This window comes from Salvelinus fontinalis, unplaced genomic scaffold (genome assembly GCF_029448725.1).
Source record: "Salvelinus fontinalis isolate EN_2023a unplaced genomic scaffold, ASM2944872v1 scaffold_0091, whole genome shotgun sequence".
Taxonomy (NCBI): Eukaryota; Metazoa; Chordata; class Actinopteri; order Salmoniformes; family Salmonidae; genus Salvelinus; species Salvelinus fontinalis.
Window position 1 is genome coordinate 370,826 of NW_026600300.1, and position 14,659 is coordinate 385,484.

General features: G+C 41.7%; 1 protein-coding gene across 1 annotated transcript in view; it reads left to right on the forward strand.

Annotated features, from left to right (window-relative positions):
* The window catches only part of nbas (NBAS subunit of NRZ tethering complex), a 346,091-nt gene that overhangs the window by 269,878 nt on the left and 61,554 nt on the right, over positions 1-14,659 (forward strand). Inside the window, exon 45 of the mRNA XM_055911766.1 lies at positions 4,724-4,917. Coding sequence (XP_055767741.1) covers positions 4,724-4,917 — 194 coding nt within the window. The remainder of the gene's footprint in view (positions 1-4,723; positions 4,918-14,659) is intronic.

Below are 14,659 nucleotides of genomic sequence, written 5' to 3' on the forward strand. Positions count from 1 at the left end.
CGGGGCCGTCACTCCCGGTTAGGCAGCAGCCGGGGCCGTCACTCCCGGTTAGGCAGCAGCCAGGGCCGTCACTCCCGGTTAGGCAGCAGCCAGGGCCGTCACTCCCGGTTAGGCAGCAGCCAGGGCCGTCACTCCCGGTTAGGCAACAGCCAGGGCCGTCACTACCGGTTAGGCAACAGCCAGGGCCGTCACTACCGGTTAGGCAGCAGCCAGGGCCGTCACTCCCGGTTAGGCAGCAGCCAGGGCCGTCACTCCCGGTTAGGCAGCAGCCAGGGCCGTCACTCCCGGTTAGGCAACAGCCAGGGCCGTCACTACCGGTTAGGCAACAGCCAGGGCCGTCACTACCGGTAAGGCAACATCCAGGGCCGTCACTACCGGTTAGGCAACAGCCAGGGCCGTCACTACTTTAGACCAAGGCTCTGTGGCACCCTATTCCCTATGCAGTGCACTACTTTAGACCAGGACTCTATGGTGTGTGTGTACGTGGTTTGTGCGTGTGTCGTTCCGCCCGTGGGTTCCGAACTCGACAGGAAGTTGTCAACAGTATTTTCACGCATCACTTCCTGCCCTCCTGTCCCTCATAACACCAGCCCTTCTACCACACACACACACCAGTGGAGGCTGGTGACTTGAACAGCACCGCACTCTACAGCTAAGGCAGTGTGGCAAACCACATCATTAGCGCACTTGATATAAAGCAACCCCGTGGGGCTCAGTTGGTAGAGCATGGCGCTTGCAACGCCAGGGTTGTGGGTTCGATTCCCACGGGGGGCCAGTACAAAAAAAAAAAAAGTATGAATGTATGTATTTGTAAGTCGCTCTGGATAAGAGCGTCTGCTAAATGACTTAAATGTAAAATGCAACATTGTGTTGCTCTGCTTGTGTATTTATCAAAAGGCATTTTGATTTAGATGACCTTGAATTGTTGCTCGCTAGATTCAGAAACATTGGTCTCAGCGAAGGGGGAAGTAAATTGGTTTAGGGAACTATCTTTCTGACAGAACACTGTGTGTTATATACTGACCATCACACGTCTAGCTGTCTAGAGATTAATAGAGGTGTCCCCCAGGGTTCCGTTGTAGGTCCTGTGTTGTTCTCAATGTTTATTAATGATTTGGGAAACGGGATGCAACCAGCAAAGTTACATCTATATGCAGATGATAGTCATATATTTACGTCTTATGGCTGCAATCCCGTTAACGGGATCGATATGACAACAAGCCAGTGAAAGTGCAGGGTGCCAAATTCAAACAACAGAAATCTCATAATTAAAAGTCCTCAAACATACAAGTATCTTATACCATTTTAAAGGTAATCTTGTTGTTAATCCCACCAAAGTGTCCGATTTCAAATAGGCTTTACAGCGAAAGCACTACAAACGATTATGTTAGGTCACCACCAAACCACAATAAGCAAAGCCATTTTTCCAGCGAAAGATAGCAGTCACAAAAAGCACAAATAGAGATAAAATCTATCACTAACCTTTGATGATCTTCATCAGATGACACTCATAGGACTTCATGTTACACAATACATGTATGTTTTGTTTGATAAAGTTCACATTTATATAAAAAAGTCTGAGTTTACATTGGCGCGTTACATTCACTAGTTCCAAAAACATAGAGGGATTTGCATAGCCACATCGTTTCAACAGAAATACTCATCATAACTGTAGATGATAATACAAGTTATACACATGGAATTATAGATATACCTCTCCTTAATGCAACCGCTGTGTCAGATTTCAAAAAAACTTTACGGAAAAAGCAAACCATGCAATAATCTGAGACGGAGCTCAGAACAATAGCCAAATTAGCCGCCATGTTGGACTCAACAGAAACCAGAAAATACATGATAAATATTCCCTTTGATGATCTTCATCAGAATGCACTCCCAGGAATCCCAGGTCCACAATAAATGCTTGATCTGTTCGATAATGTCCGTTATTTATGTCCAATTAGTTACTTAGGTTAGCGCGTTTGGTAAACAATTCCAAAGTCACGAAGCGCGTTCACTAAAACCTGACGAAATGTCCAAAAGTTCCGTAACAGTCAGTAGAAACATGTCAAACGATGTATTGAATCAATCTTTAGAATGTTGTTAACATAAATCTTGAATAACGTTCCAACCGGAGAATTCCATTGACTTCAGATGAGCGATGGAACAGAGCTCCCTCTCATGTGAACGCACATGGTCAGGTCATGGTAGACCTGACTAATTCCCCTCTCATTCGGCCCCCCTCACAGTATAGGCATCAGACAAGGTTCTACAGACTGTTGACATCTAGTGGAAGCTGTAGGATGTGCAAACTCATCCATATCTCACTGTGATTTCAATGGGATCTTGGTTGAAAATCGACCAACCTCAGATTTCGCACTTCCTGTTTGGATTTCTTCTCAGGTTTTTGCCTGCCATATGAGTTCTGTTATACTCACAGACATCATTCAAACAGTTTTAGAAACTTCAGAGTGTTTTCTATCCAATACTAATAATAATATGCATATATTAACAACTATGACTGAGGAGCAGGCAGTTTACTCTGGGCACCTCTGTGCACCTTTCATCCAAGCTACTCAATACTGCCCCTTCAGCCATAAGAGGTTAATGTGCTCCTTCTCTGGTTCAGGCTGTTGAAGAGCTCCAGACTGCTTTTCAGTCACTGCAGGCCTCCCTTTATGGTCTCAAACTGGTCTAGAATGTAAAATAAATACATCATTCATGACCTTTCCCAGAGCTATAACTCTGCCAGAGAACGTTAGCATTGCCACATCCGGTGGCTTATCCATTGAAAAAGTGTCATCCTACAAATACCAAGGTGTATATGGTTGGATGACAAGTTGTCCTTTAAAGTTCATGTGGATAATCTTGTGACAAAGCTTAAATTTAAATTGGGTTTATATTTTCGTAATAAGTCTTGCTTCCCGCTTATTGCTAGAAAGAAGCTTGTTTCAGGCCACTTTTCTCTCTGTATTTGATTATGGAGACTTGTTGTATATGCATACATCCTCCTCTGTCTTACAGAGACTGGACTCTGTTTATCATGCAGCCTCCTCTGTCTTACAGAGACTGGACTCTGTTTATCATGCAGCCTCCTCTGTCTTACAGAGACTGGACTCTGTTTATCATGCAGCCTCCTCTGTCTTACAGAGACTGGACTATATTTATCATGCAGCCTCCTCCATCTTACAGAGACTGGACTCTGTTTATCATGCAGCCTCCTCTGTCTTACAGAGACTCTGTTTATCATGCAGCCTCCTCTGTCTTACAGAGACTGGACTATGTTTATCATGCAGCCTCCTCCATCTTACAGAGACTGGACTCTGTTTATCATGCAGCCTCCTCTGTCTTACAGAGACTATGTTTATCATGCAGCCTCCTCTGTCTTACAGAGACTGGACTCTGTTTATCATGCAGCCTCCTCTGTCTTACAGAGACTGGACTCTGTTTATCATGCAGCCTCCTCTGTCTAACAGAGACTGGACTCTGTTTATCATGCAGCCTCCTCTGTCTTACAGAGACTGGACTCTGTTTATCATGCAGCCTCCTCTGTCTTACAGAGACTCTGTTTATCATGCAGCCTCCTCTGTCTAACAGAGACTGGACTCTGTTTATCATGCAGCCTCCTCTGTCTTACAGAGACTGGACTCTGTTTATCATGCAGCCTCCTCTGTCTTACAGAGACTGGACTCTGTTTATCATTCAGCCTTGCACTTTATTACAAATGCCAAGTCACCCACCATTGCTCCTTGTACCTCTGTCCAGTGTCTGTGTCCCATCTTAATCTTTTCTTTTTATTGGCCAGTCTGAGATATGGCTTTCTCTTTGCAACTCTGCCTAGAAGGCCAGCATCCCAGAGTCGCCTCTTCACTGTTGATGTTGAGACTGGTGTTTTGCGGGTACTATTTAATGAAGCTGCCAGTTGAGGACCTGTGAGGCGTCTGTTTCTCAAACTATGCATGCCAATGTATTTGTCCTCTTGCTCAGTTGTGCACCGGGGCCTCCCACTCCTCTTTCTATTCTGGCCAGTTTGCTCTGTTCTGTGAAGGGAGTAGTACACAGTGTTGTACGAGATCTTCAGTTTCTTGGCAATTTCTCACATGGCATAGCCTTCATTTCTCAGAACAAGAATAGACTGACGAGTTTCAGAAGAAATTTGTTTGTTTCTGGCCATTTTGAGCCTGTAATTGAACCCACAAATGCTGATGCTCCAGATACTCAACTAGTCTAAAGAAGGCCAGTTTTATTGCTTCTTTAATCAGATCAACAGTTTTCAGCTGTGCTAACATAATTGCAAAAGGGTTTTCTAATGATCAATTAGCCTTTTAAAATGATAAACTTGGATTAGCTAACACAACGGGCCATTGGAACACAGGAGTGATGGTTGCTGATAATGGGCCTCTGTAACGCCTACGTAGATATTCCATGAAAAATCTGCCGTTTCCAGCTACAATAGTCATTTCCAACATTAACAATGTCTACACTGTATTTCTGATCAATTTGATGTGATTTTAATGGACAAAAAATGTGCTTTTCTTTCAAAAACAAGGACATTTCTAAGTCACCCCAAACTTTTGAGCGGTAGTGTATATATTATATATATATTATATATATTAAAAATATATATTATATATATATTATATATGTCATTTTTATCTCTATATGTATGTTAGATATCTGTTTCCTCTGTTATGGTAACTATATATATATATATATGTTTCCTCAGGGCTGGACTACCGTAAGATGACCGATGAGGTGTCGGACCCCCTGACCGCTCTGGAACCTGTTCTAACCAGTCAGAATGTCCTGTCCATCTCCAAACTGGCCAATCGGCTCCCTCGCCCAGGAGGGGGTGTGGTTTCTGCTAGCGCAGTGCACGCAACCTGGTTAAAGAAGCTGTTCTGGAGGGGAGACCCACAGGTATTTATCTACCTGGCTAGGGAAGCTGTTCTGGAGGGGAGACCCACAGGTATTTATCTACCTGGCTAGGGAAGCTGTTCTGGAGGGGAGACCCACAGGTATTTATCTACCTGGCTAGGGAAGCTGTTCTGGAGGGGTGACCCACAGGTATTTATCTACCTGGCTAGGGAAGCTGTTCTGGAGGGGTGACCCACAGGTATTTATCTACCTGGCTAGGGAAGCTGTTCTGGAGGGGTGACCCACAGGTATTTATCTACCTGGCTAGGGAAGCTGTTCTGGAGGGGTGACCCACAGGTATTTATCTACCTGGCTAGGGAAGCTGTTCTGGAGGGGAGACCCACAGGTATTTATCTACCTGGCTAGGGAAGCTGTTCTGGAGGGGAGACTCAGAACCTTTATTTAAACAGAGGCATATTTTTTTTAATGAGCCCTGTAATACAAAAATGCACATTAAATAAGAAATGAAATCAATAAATAATAACTATAATAACAATAGAATCAAACATCAAACCCCAACAAGACAACAGAAGTCCATTATAAACTAGAAAAGTAAATTTCCTGAATAAAATGTGTTGTGCTTGCTAGCTTGTTTTAAGTATTTATGTTTTCTAAGTATGTTATAGTAGTGGTAGTGACTGGTTATAGTAGTGGTAGTGACTGGTTATAGTAGTGGTAGTGACTGGTTATCGTAGTGGTAGTGACTGGTTATAGTAGTGGTGGTGACTGGTTATAGTAGTGGTAGTGTCTGGTTATAGTTATAGTAGTGGTAGTGACTGGTTATAGTAGTGGTGGTGACTGGTTATAGTAGTGGTAGTGTCTGGTTATAGTTATAGTAGTGGTAGTGACTGGTTATAGTAGTGGTAGTGACTGGTTATCGTAGTGGTAGTGACTGGTTATAGTAGTGGTGGTGACTGGTTATAGTAGTGGTAGTGTCTGGTTATAGTTATAGTAGTGGTAGTGACTGGTTATAGTAGTGGTAGTGACTGGTTATAGTAGTGGTAGTGACTGGTTATAGTAGTGGTAGTGACTGGTTATAGTAGTGGTAGTGTTTGGTTATAGTAGTGGTAGTGACTGGTTATAGTAGTGGTAGTGACTGGTTATAGTAGTGGTAGTGACTGGTTATAGTAGTGGTAGTGACTGGTTATAGTAGTGGTAGTGACTGGTTATAGTAGTGGTAGTGACTGGTTATAGTAGTGGTAGTGACTGGTTATAGTAGTAGTAGTGACTGGTTATAGTAGTGGTAGTGACTGGTTATAGTAGTGGTAGTGACTGGTTATAGTAGTGGTAGTGACTGGTTATAGTAGTGGTAGTGACTGGTTATAGTAGTGGTAGTGACTGGTTATAGTAGTGGTAGTGACTGGTTATAGTAGTGGTAGTGACTGGTTATAGTAGTGGTAGTGTCTGGTTATAGTAGTGGTAGTGACTGGTTATAGTAGTGGTAGTGACTGGTTATAGTAGTGGTAGTGACTGGTTATAGTTATAGTAGTGGTAGTGACTGGTTATAGTAGTGGTAGTGACTGGTTATAGTAGTGGTAGTGACTGGTTATAGTTATAGTAGTGGTAGTGACTGGTTATAGTAGTGGTAGTGACTGGTTATAGTAGTGGTAGTGACTGGTTATAGTAGTGGTAGTGACTGGTTATAGTAGTGGTAGTGTCTGGTTATAGTAGTGGTAGTGACTGGTTATAGTAGTGGTAGTGACTGGTTATAGTAGTGGTAGTGACTGGTTATAGTTATAGTAGTGGTAGTGACTGGTTATAGTAGTGGTAGTGACTGGTTATAGTAGTGGTAGTGACTGGTTATAGTAGTGGTAGTGACTGGTTATAGTAGTGGTAGTGACTGGTTATAGTTATAGTAGTGGTAGTGACTGGTTATAGTTATAGTAGTGGTAGTGACTGGTTATAGTAGTGGTGGTGACTGGTTATAGTAGTGGTAGTGACTGGTTATAGTAGTGGTAGTGACTGGTTATAGTAGTGGTAGTGTCTGGTTATAGTTATAGTAGTGGTAGTGACTGGTTATAGTAGTGGTAGTGTCTGGTTATAGTTATAGTAGTGGTAGTGACTGGTTATAGTAGTGGTAGTGACTGGTTATAGTAGTGGTAGTGACTGGTTATAGTAGTGGTAGTGTCTGGTTATAGTAGTGGTAGTGACTGGTTATAGTAGTGGTAGTGACTGGTTATAGTAGTGGTAGTGACTGGTTATAGTAGTGGTAGTGACTGGTTATAGTAGTGGTAGTGACTGGTTATAGTAGTGGTAGTGACTGGTTATAGTAGTGGTAGTGACTGGTTATAGTTATAGTAGTGGTAGTGACTGGTTATAGTAGTGGCAGTGACTGGTTATAGTAGTGGCGGTGACTGGTTATAGTAGTGGTGGTGACTGGTTATAGTAGTGGTGGTGACTGGTTATAGTAGTGGTAGTGACTGGTTATAGTAGTGGTAGTGTCTGGTTATAGTTATAGTAGTGGTAGTGACTGGTTATAGTAGTGGCAGTGACTGGTTATAGTAGTGGCAGTGACTGGTTATAGTAGTGGTAGTGACTGGTTATAGTAGTGGTAGTGACTGGTTATAGTAGTGGTAGTGACTGGTTATAGTAGTGGTAGTGATTGGTTATAGTTATAGTAGTGGTAGTGACTGGTTATAGTAGTGGCAGTGACTGGTTATAGTAGTGGTAGTGACTGGTTATAGTAGTGGTAGTGACTGGTTATAGTAGTGGTAGTGTCTGGTTATAGTTATAGTAGTGGTAGTGACTGGTTATAGTAGTGGTAGTGACTGGTTATAGTAGTGGTAGTGGTAGTGACTGGTTATAGTAGTGGTAGTGACTGGTTATAGTAGTGGTAGTGAGTGGTTATAGTAGTGGTAGTGACTGGTTATAGTAGTGGTAGTGACTGGTTATAGTAGTGGTAGTGACTGGTTATAGTTATAGTAGTGGTAGTGACTGGTTATAGTAGTGGTAGTGTCTGGTTATAGTTATAGTAGTGGTAGTGACTGGTTATAGTAGTGGTAGTGACTGGTTATAGTTATAGTAGTGGTAGTGACTGGTTATAGTAGTGGTAGTGACTGGTTATAGTTATAGTAGTGGTAGTGACTGGTTATAGTAGTGGTAGTGACTGGTTATAGTAGTGGTAGTGACTGGTTATAGTAGTAATAGTGACTGGTTATAGTAGTGGTAGTGACTGGTTATAGTAGTGGTAGTGACTGGTTATAGTAGTGGTAGTGACTGGTTATAGTAGTGGTAGTGACTGGTTATAGTAGTGGTAGTGACTGGTTATAGTAGTGGTAGTGTCTGGTTATAGTTATAGTAGTGGTAGTGACTGGTTATAGTAGTGGTAGTGACTGGTTATAGTAGTGGTAGTGTCTACAGTAGTAGTGGTAGTGTCTGGTTATAGTAGTGGTAGTGTCTGGTTATAGTAGTGGCAGTGACTGGTTATAGTAGTGGTAGTGACTGGTTATAGTAGTGGTAGTGACTGGTTATAGTAGTGGTAGTGACTGGTTATAGTAGTGGTAGTGACTGGTTATAGTAGTGGTAGTGTCTGGTTATAGTTATAGTAGTGGTAGTGACTGGTTATAGTAGTGGCAGTGACTGGTTATAGTAGTGGCAGTGACTGGTTATAGTAGTGGTAGTGACTGGTTATAGTAGTGGTAGTGACTGGTTATAGTAGTGGTAGTGACTGGTTATAGTAGTGGTAGTGACTGGTTATAGTAGTGGTAGTGACTGGTTATAGTAGTGGTAGTGACTGGTTATAGTTATAGAAATGGTAGTGACTGGTTATAGTAGTGGTAGTGACTGGTTATAGTAGTGGTAGTGTCTGGTTATAGTAGTGGTAGTGACTGGTTATAGTAGTGGTAGTGTCTGGTTATAGTAGTGGTAGTGACTGGTTATAGTAGTGGTAGTGACTGGTTATAGTAGTGGTAGTGACTGGTTATAGTAGTGGTAGTGACTGGTTATAGTAGTGGTAGTGACTGGTTATAGTAGTGGTAGTGACTGGTTATAGTAGTGGTAGTGTCTGGTTATAGTAGTGGTAGTGACTGGTTATAGTAGTGGTAGTGACTGGTTATAGTAGTGGTGGTGACTGGTTATAGTAGTGGTGGTGACTGGTTATAGTAGTGGTAGTGACTGGTTATAGTAGTGGTAGTGACTGGTTATAGTAGTGGTAGTGACTGGTTATAGTAGTGGTAGTGTCTGGTTATAGTTATAGTAGTGGTAGTGACTGGTTATAGTAGTGGTAGTGACTGGTTATAGTAGTGGTAGTGACTGGTTATCGTAGTGGTAGTGACTGGTTATCGTAGTGGTGGTGACTGGTTATAGTAGTGGTAGTGTCTGGTTATAGTTATAGTAGTGGTAGTGACTGGTTATAGTAGTGGTAGTGACTGGTTATAGTAGTGTTAGTGACTGGTTATAGTAGTGGTAGTGACTGGTTATAGTAGTGGTAGTGTTTGGTTATAGTAGTGGTAGTGACTGGTTATAGTAGTGGTAGTGACTGGTTATAGTAGTGGTAGTGACTGGTTATAGTAGTGGTAGTGACTGGTTATAGTAGTGGTAGTGACTGGTTATAGTAGTGGTAGTGACTGGTTATAGTAGTGGTAGTGACTGGTTATAGTAGTGGTAGTGACTGGTTATAGTAGTAGTAGTGACTGGTTATAGTAGTGGTAGTGACTGGTTATAGTAGTGGTAGTGACTGGTTATAGTAGTGGTAGTGACTGGTTATAGTAGTGGTAGTGACTGGTTATAGTAGTGGTAGTGACTGGTTATAGTTATAGTAGTGGTAGTGACTGGTTATAGTAGTGGTAGTGACTGGTTATAGTAGTGGTAGTGACTGGTTATAGTAGTGGTAGTGACTGGTTATAGTTATAGTAGTGGTAGTGACTGGTTATAGTTATAGTAGTGGTAGTGACTGGTTATAGTAGTGGTAGTGACTGGTTATAGTAGTGGTAGTGACTGGTTATAGTAGTGGTAGTGACTGGTTATAGTAGTGGTAGTGTCTGGTTATAGTAGTGGTAGTGACTGGTTATAGTAGTGGTAGTGACTGGTTATAGTAGTGGTAGTGACTGGTTATAGTTATAGTAGTGGTAGTGACTGGTTATAGTAGTGGTAGTGACTGGTTATAGTAGTGGTAGTGACTGGTTATAGTAGTGGTAGTGACTGGTTATAGTAGTGGTAGTGACTGGTTATAGTAGTGGTAGTGACTGGTTATAGTTATAGTAGTGGTAGTGACTGGTTATAGTAGTGGTAGTGACTGGTTATAGTAGTGGTAGTGACTGGTTATAGTAGTGGTAGTGACTGGTTATAGTAGTGGTAGTGTCTGGTTATAGTAGTGGTAGTGACTGGTTATAGTAGTGGTAGTGACTGGTTATAGTAGTGGTAGTGACTGGTTATAGTAGTGGTAGTGACTGGTTATAGTAGTGGTAGTGACTGGTTATAGTAGTGGTAGTGACTGGTTATAGTAGTGGTAGTGACTGGTTATAGTAGTGGTAGTGACTGGTTATAGTAGTGGTAGTGACTGGTTATAGTTATAGTAGTGGTAGTGACTGGTTATAGTTATAGTAGTGGTAGTGACTGGTTATAGTAGTGGTAGTGACTGGTTATAGTTATAGTAGTGGTAGTGACTGGTTATAGTAGTGGTAGTGACTGGTTATAGTAGTGGCGGTGACTGGTTATAGTAGTGGCGGTGACTGGTTATAGTAGTGGTGGTGACTGGTTATAGTAGTGGTGGTGACTGGTTATAGTAGTGGTAGTGACTGGTTATAGTAGTGGTAGTGTCTGGTTATAGTTATAGTAGTGGTAGTGACTGGTTATAGTAGTGGCAGTGACTGGTTATAGTAGTGGCAGTGACTGGTTATAGTAGTGGCAGTGACTGGTTATAGTAGTGGCAGTGACTGGTTATAGTAGTGGTAGTGACTGGTTATAGTTATAGTAGTGGTAGTGACTGGTTATAGTAGTGGTAGTGACTGGTTATAGTAGTGGTAGTGACTGGTTATAGTAGTGGTAGTGACTGGTTATAGTAGTGGTAGTGATTGGTTATAGTTATAGTAGTGGTAGTGACTGGTTATAGTAGTGGCAGTGACTGGTTATAGTAGTGGTAGTGACTGGTTATAGTAGTGGTAGTGACTGGTTATAGTAGTGGTAGTGTCTGGTTATAGTTATAGTAGTGGTAGTGACTGGTTATAGTAGTGGTAGTGACTGGTTATAGTAGTGGTAGTGGTAGTGACTGGTTATAGTAGTGGTAGTGACTGGTTATAGTAGTGGTAGTGAGTGGTTATAGTAGTGGTAGTGACTGGTTATAGTAGTGGTAGTGACTGGTTATAGTAGTGGTAGTGACTGGTTATAGTAGTGGTAGTGACTGGTTATAGTAGTGGTAGTGTCTGGTTATAGTTATAGTAGTGGTAGTGACTGGTTATAGTAGTGGTAGTGACTGGTTATAGTTATAGTAGTGGTAGTGACTGGTTATAGTAGTGGTAGTGACTGGTTATAGTTATAGTAGTGGTAGTGACTGGTTATAGTAGTGGTAGTGACTGGTTATAGTAGTGGTAGTGACTGGTTATAGTAGTGGTAGTGACTGGTTATAGTAGTGGTAGTGACTGGTTATAGTAGTGGTAGTGACTGGTTATAGTAGTGGTAGTGACTGGTTATAGTAGTGGTAGTGACTGGTTATAGTAGTGGTAGTGACTGGTTATAGTAGTGGTAGTGACTGGTTATAGTAGTGGTAGTGTCTGGTTATAGTTATAGTAGTGGTAGTGACTGGTTATAGTAGTGGTAGTGACTGGTTATAGTAGTGGTAGTGACTGGTTATAGTAGTGGTAGTGACTGGTTATAGTAGTGGTAGTGACTGGTTATAGTAGTGGTAGTGTCTGGTTATAGTTATAGTAGTGGTAGTGACTGGTTATAGTAGTGGCAGTGACTGGTTATAGTAGTGGCAGTGACTGGTTATAGTAGTGGTAGTGACTGGTTATAGTAGTGGTAGTGACTGGTTATAGTAGTGGTAGTGACTGGTTATAGTAGTGGTAGTGACTGGTTATAGTAGTGGTAGTGACTGGTTATAGTAGTGGTAGTGACTGGTTATAGTTATAGAAATGGTAGTGACTGGTTATAGTAGTGGTAGTGACTGGTTATAGTAGTGGTAGTGTCTGGTTATAGTAGTGGTAGTGACTGGTTATAGTAGTGGTAGTGTCTGGTTATAGTAGTGGTAGTGACTGGTTATAGTAGTGGTAGTGACTGGTTATAGTAGTGGTAGTGACTGGTTATAGTAGTGGTAGTGACTGGTTATAGTAGTGGTAGTGACTGGTTATAGTAGTGGTAGTGACTGGTTATAGTAGTGGTAGTGACTGGTTATAGTAGTGGTAGTGACTGGTTATAGTAGTGGTAGTGTCTGGTTATAGTAGTGGTAGTGACTGGTTATAGTAGTGGTAGTGACTGGTTATAGTAGTGGTGGTGACTGGTTATAGTAGTGGTGGTGACTGGTTATAGTAGTGGTAGTGACTGGTTATAGTAGTGGTAGTGACTGGTTATAGTAGTGGTAGTGACTGGTTATAGTAGTGGTAGTGACTGGTTATAGTAGTGGTAGTGACTGGTTATAGTAGTGGTAGTGACTGGTTATAGTAGTGGAAGTGACTGGTTATAGTTATAGTAGTGGTAGTGACTGGTTATAGTAGTGGTAGTGACTGGTTATAGTAGTGGTGGTGACTGGTTATAGTAGTGGCGGTGACTGGTTATAGTAGTGGCGGTGACTGGTTATAGTAGTGGTGGTGACTGGTTATAGTAGTGGTAGTGACTGGTTATAGTAGTGGTAGTGTCTGGTTATAGTTATAGTAGTGGTAGTGACTGGTTATAGTAGTGGCAGTGACTGGTTATAGTAGTGGCAGTGACTGGTTATAGTAGTGGCAGTGACTGGTTATAGTAGTGGTAGTGACTGGTTATAGTAGTGGTAGTGACTGGTTATAGTAGTGGTAGTGACTGGTTATAGTAGTGGTAGTGACTGGTTATAGTAGTGGTAGTGACTGGTTATAGTAGTGGTAGTGACTGGTTATAGTTATAGAAATGGTAGTGACTGGTTATAGTAGTGGTAGTGACTGGTTATAGTAGTGGTAGTGTCTGGTTATAGTAGTGGTAGTGACTGGTTATAGTAGTGGTAGTGTCTGGTTATAGTAGTGGTAGTGACTGGTTATAGTAGTGGTAGTGACTGGTTATAGTAGTGGTAGTGACTGGTTATAGTAGTGGTAGTGACTGGTTATAGTAGTGGTAGTGACTGGTTATAGTAGTGGTAGTGACTGGTTATAGTAGTGGTAGTGTCTGGTTATAGTAGTGGTAGTGACTGGTTATAGTAGTGGTAGTGACTGGTTATAGTAGTGGTGGTGACTGGTTATAGTAGTGGTGGTGACTGGTTATAGTAGTGGTAGTGACTGGTTATAGTAGTGGTAGTGACTGGTTATAGTAGTGGTAGTGACTGGTTATAGTAGTGGTAGTGTCTGGTTATAGTTATAGTAGTGGTAGTGACTGGTTATAGTAGTGGTAGTGACTGGTTATAGTAGTGGTAGTGACTGGTTATCGTAGTGGTAGTGACTGGTTATAGTAGTGGTGGTGACTGGTTATAGTAGTGGTAGTGTCTGGTTATAGTTATAGTAGTGGTAGTGACTGGTTATAGTAGTGGTAGTGACTGGTTATAGTAGTGGTAGTGACTGGTTATAGTAGTGGTAGTGACTGGTTATAGTAGTGGTAGTGTTTGGTTATAGTAGTGGTAGTGACTGGTTATAGTAGTGGTAGTGACTGGTTATAGTAGTGGTAGTGACTGGTTATAGTAGTGGTAGTGACTGGTTATAGTAGTGGTAGTGACTGGTTATAGTAGTGGTAGTGACTGGTTATAGTAGTGGTAGTGACTGGTTATAGTAGTGGTAGTGACTGGTTATAGTAGTAGTAGTGACTGGTTATAGTAGTGGTAGTGACTGGTTATAGTAGTGGTAGTGACTGGTTATAGTAGTGGTAGTGACTGGTTATAGTAGTGGTAGTGACTGGTTATAGTAGTGGTAGTGACTGGTTATAGTTATAGTAGTGGTAGTGACTGGTTATAGTAGTGGTAGTGACTGGTTATAGTAGTGGTAGTGACTGGTTATAGTAGTGGTAGTGACTGGTTATAGTAGTGGTAGTGACTGGTTATAGTTATAGTAGTGGTAGTGACTGGTTATAGTTATAGTAGTGGTAGTGACTGGTTATAGTAGTGGTAGTGACTGGTTATAGTAGTGGTAGTGACTGGTTATAGTAGTGGTAGTGACTGGTTATAGTAGTGGTAGTGTCTGGTTATAGTAGTGGTAGTGACTGGTTATAGTAGTGGTAGTGACTGGTTATAGTAGTGGTAGTGACTGGTTATAGTTATAGTAGTGGTAGTGACTGGTTATAGTAGTGGTAGTGACTGGTTATAGTAGTGGTAGTGACTGGTTATAGTAGTGGTAGTGACTGGTTATAGTAGTGGTAGTGACTGGTTATAGTTATAGTAGTGGTAGTGACTGGTTATAGTTATAGTAGTGGTAGTGACTGGTTATAGTAGTGGTAGTGACTGGTTATAGTAGTGGTAGTGACTGGTTATAGTAGTGGTAGTGACTGGTTATAGTAGTGGTAGTGTCTGGTTATAGTAGTGGTAGTGACTGGTTATAGTAGTGGTAGTGACTGGTTATAGTAGTGGTAGTGACTGGTTATAGTAGTGGTAGTGACTGGTTATAGTAGTGGTAGTGACTGGTTATAGTAGTGGTAGTGACTGGTT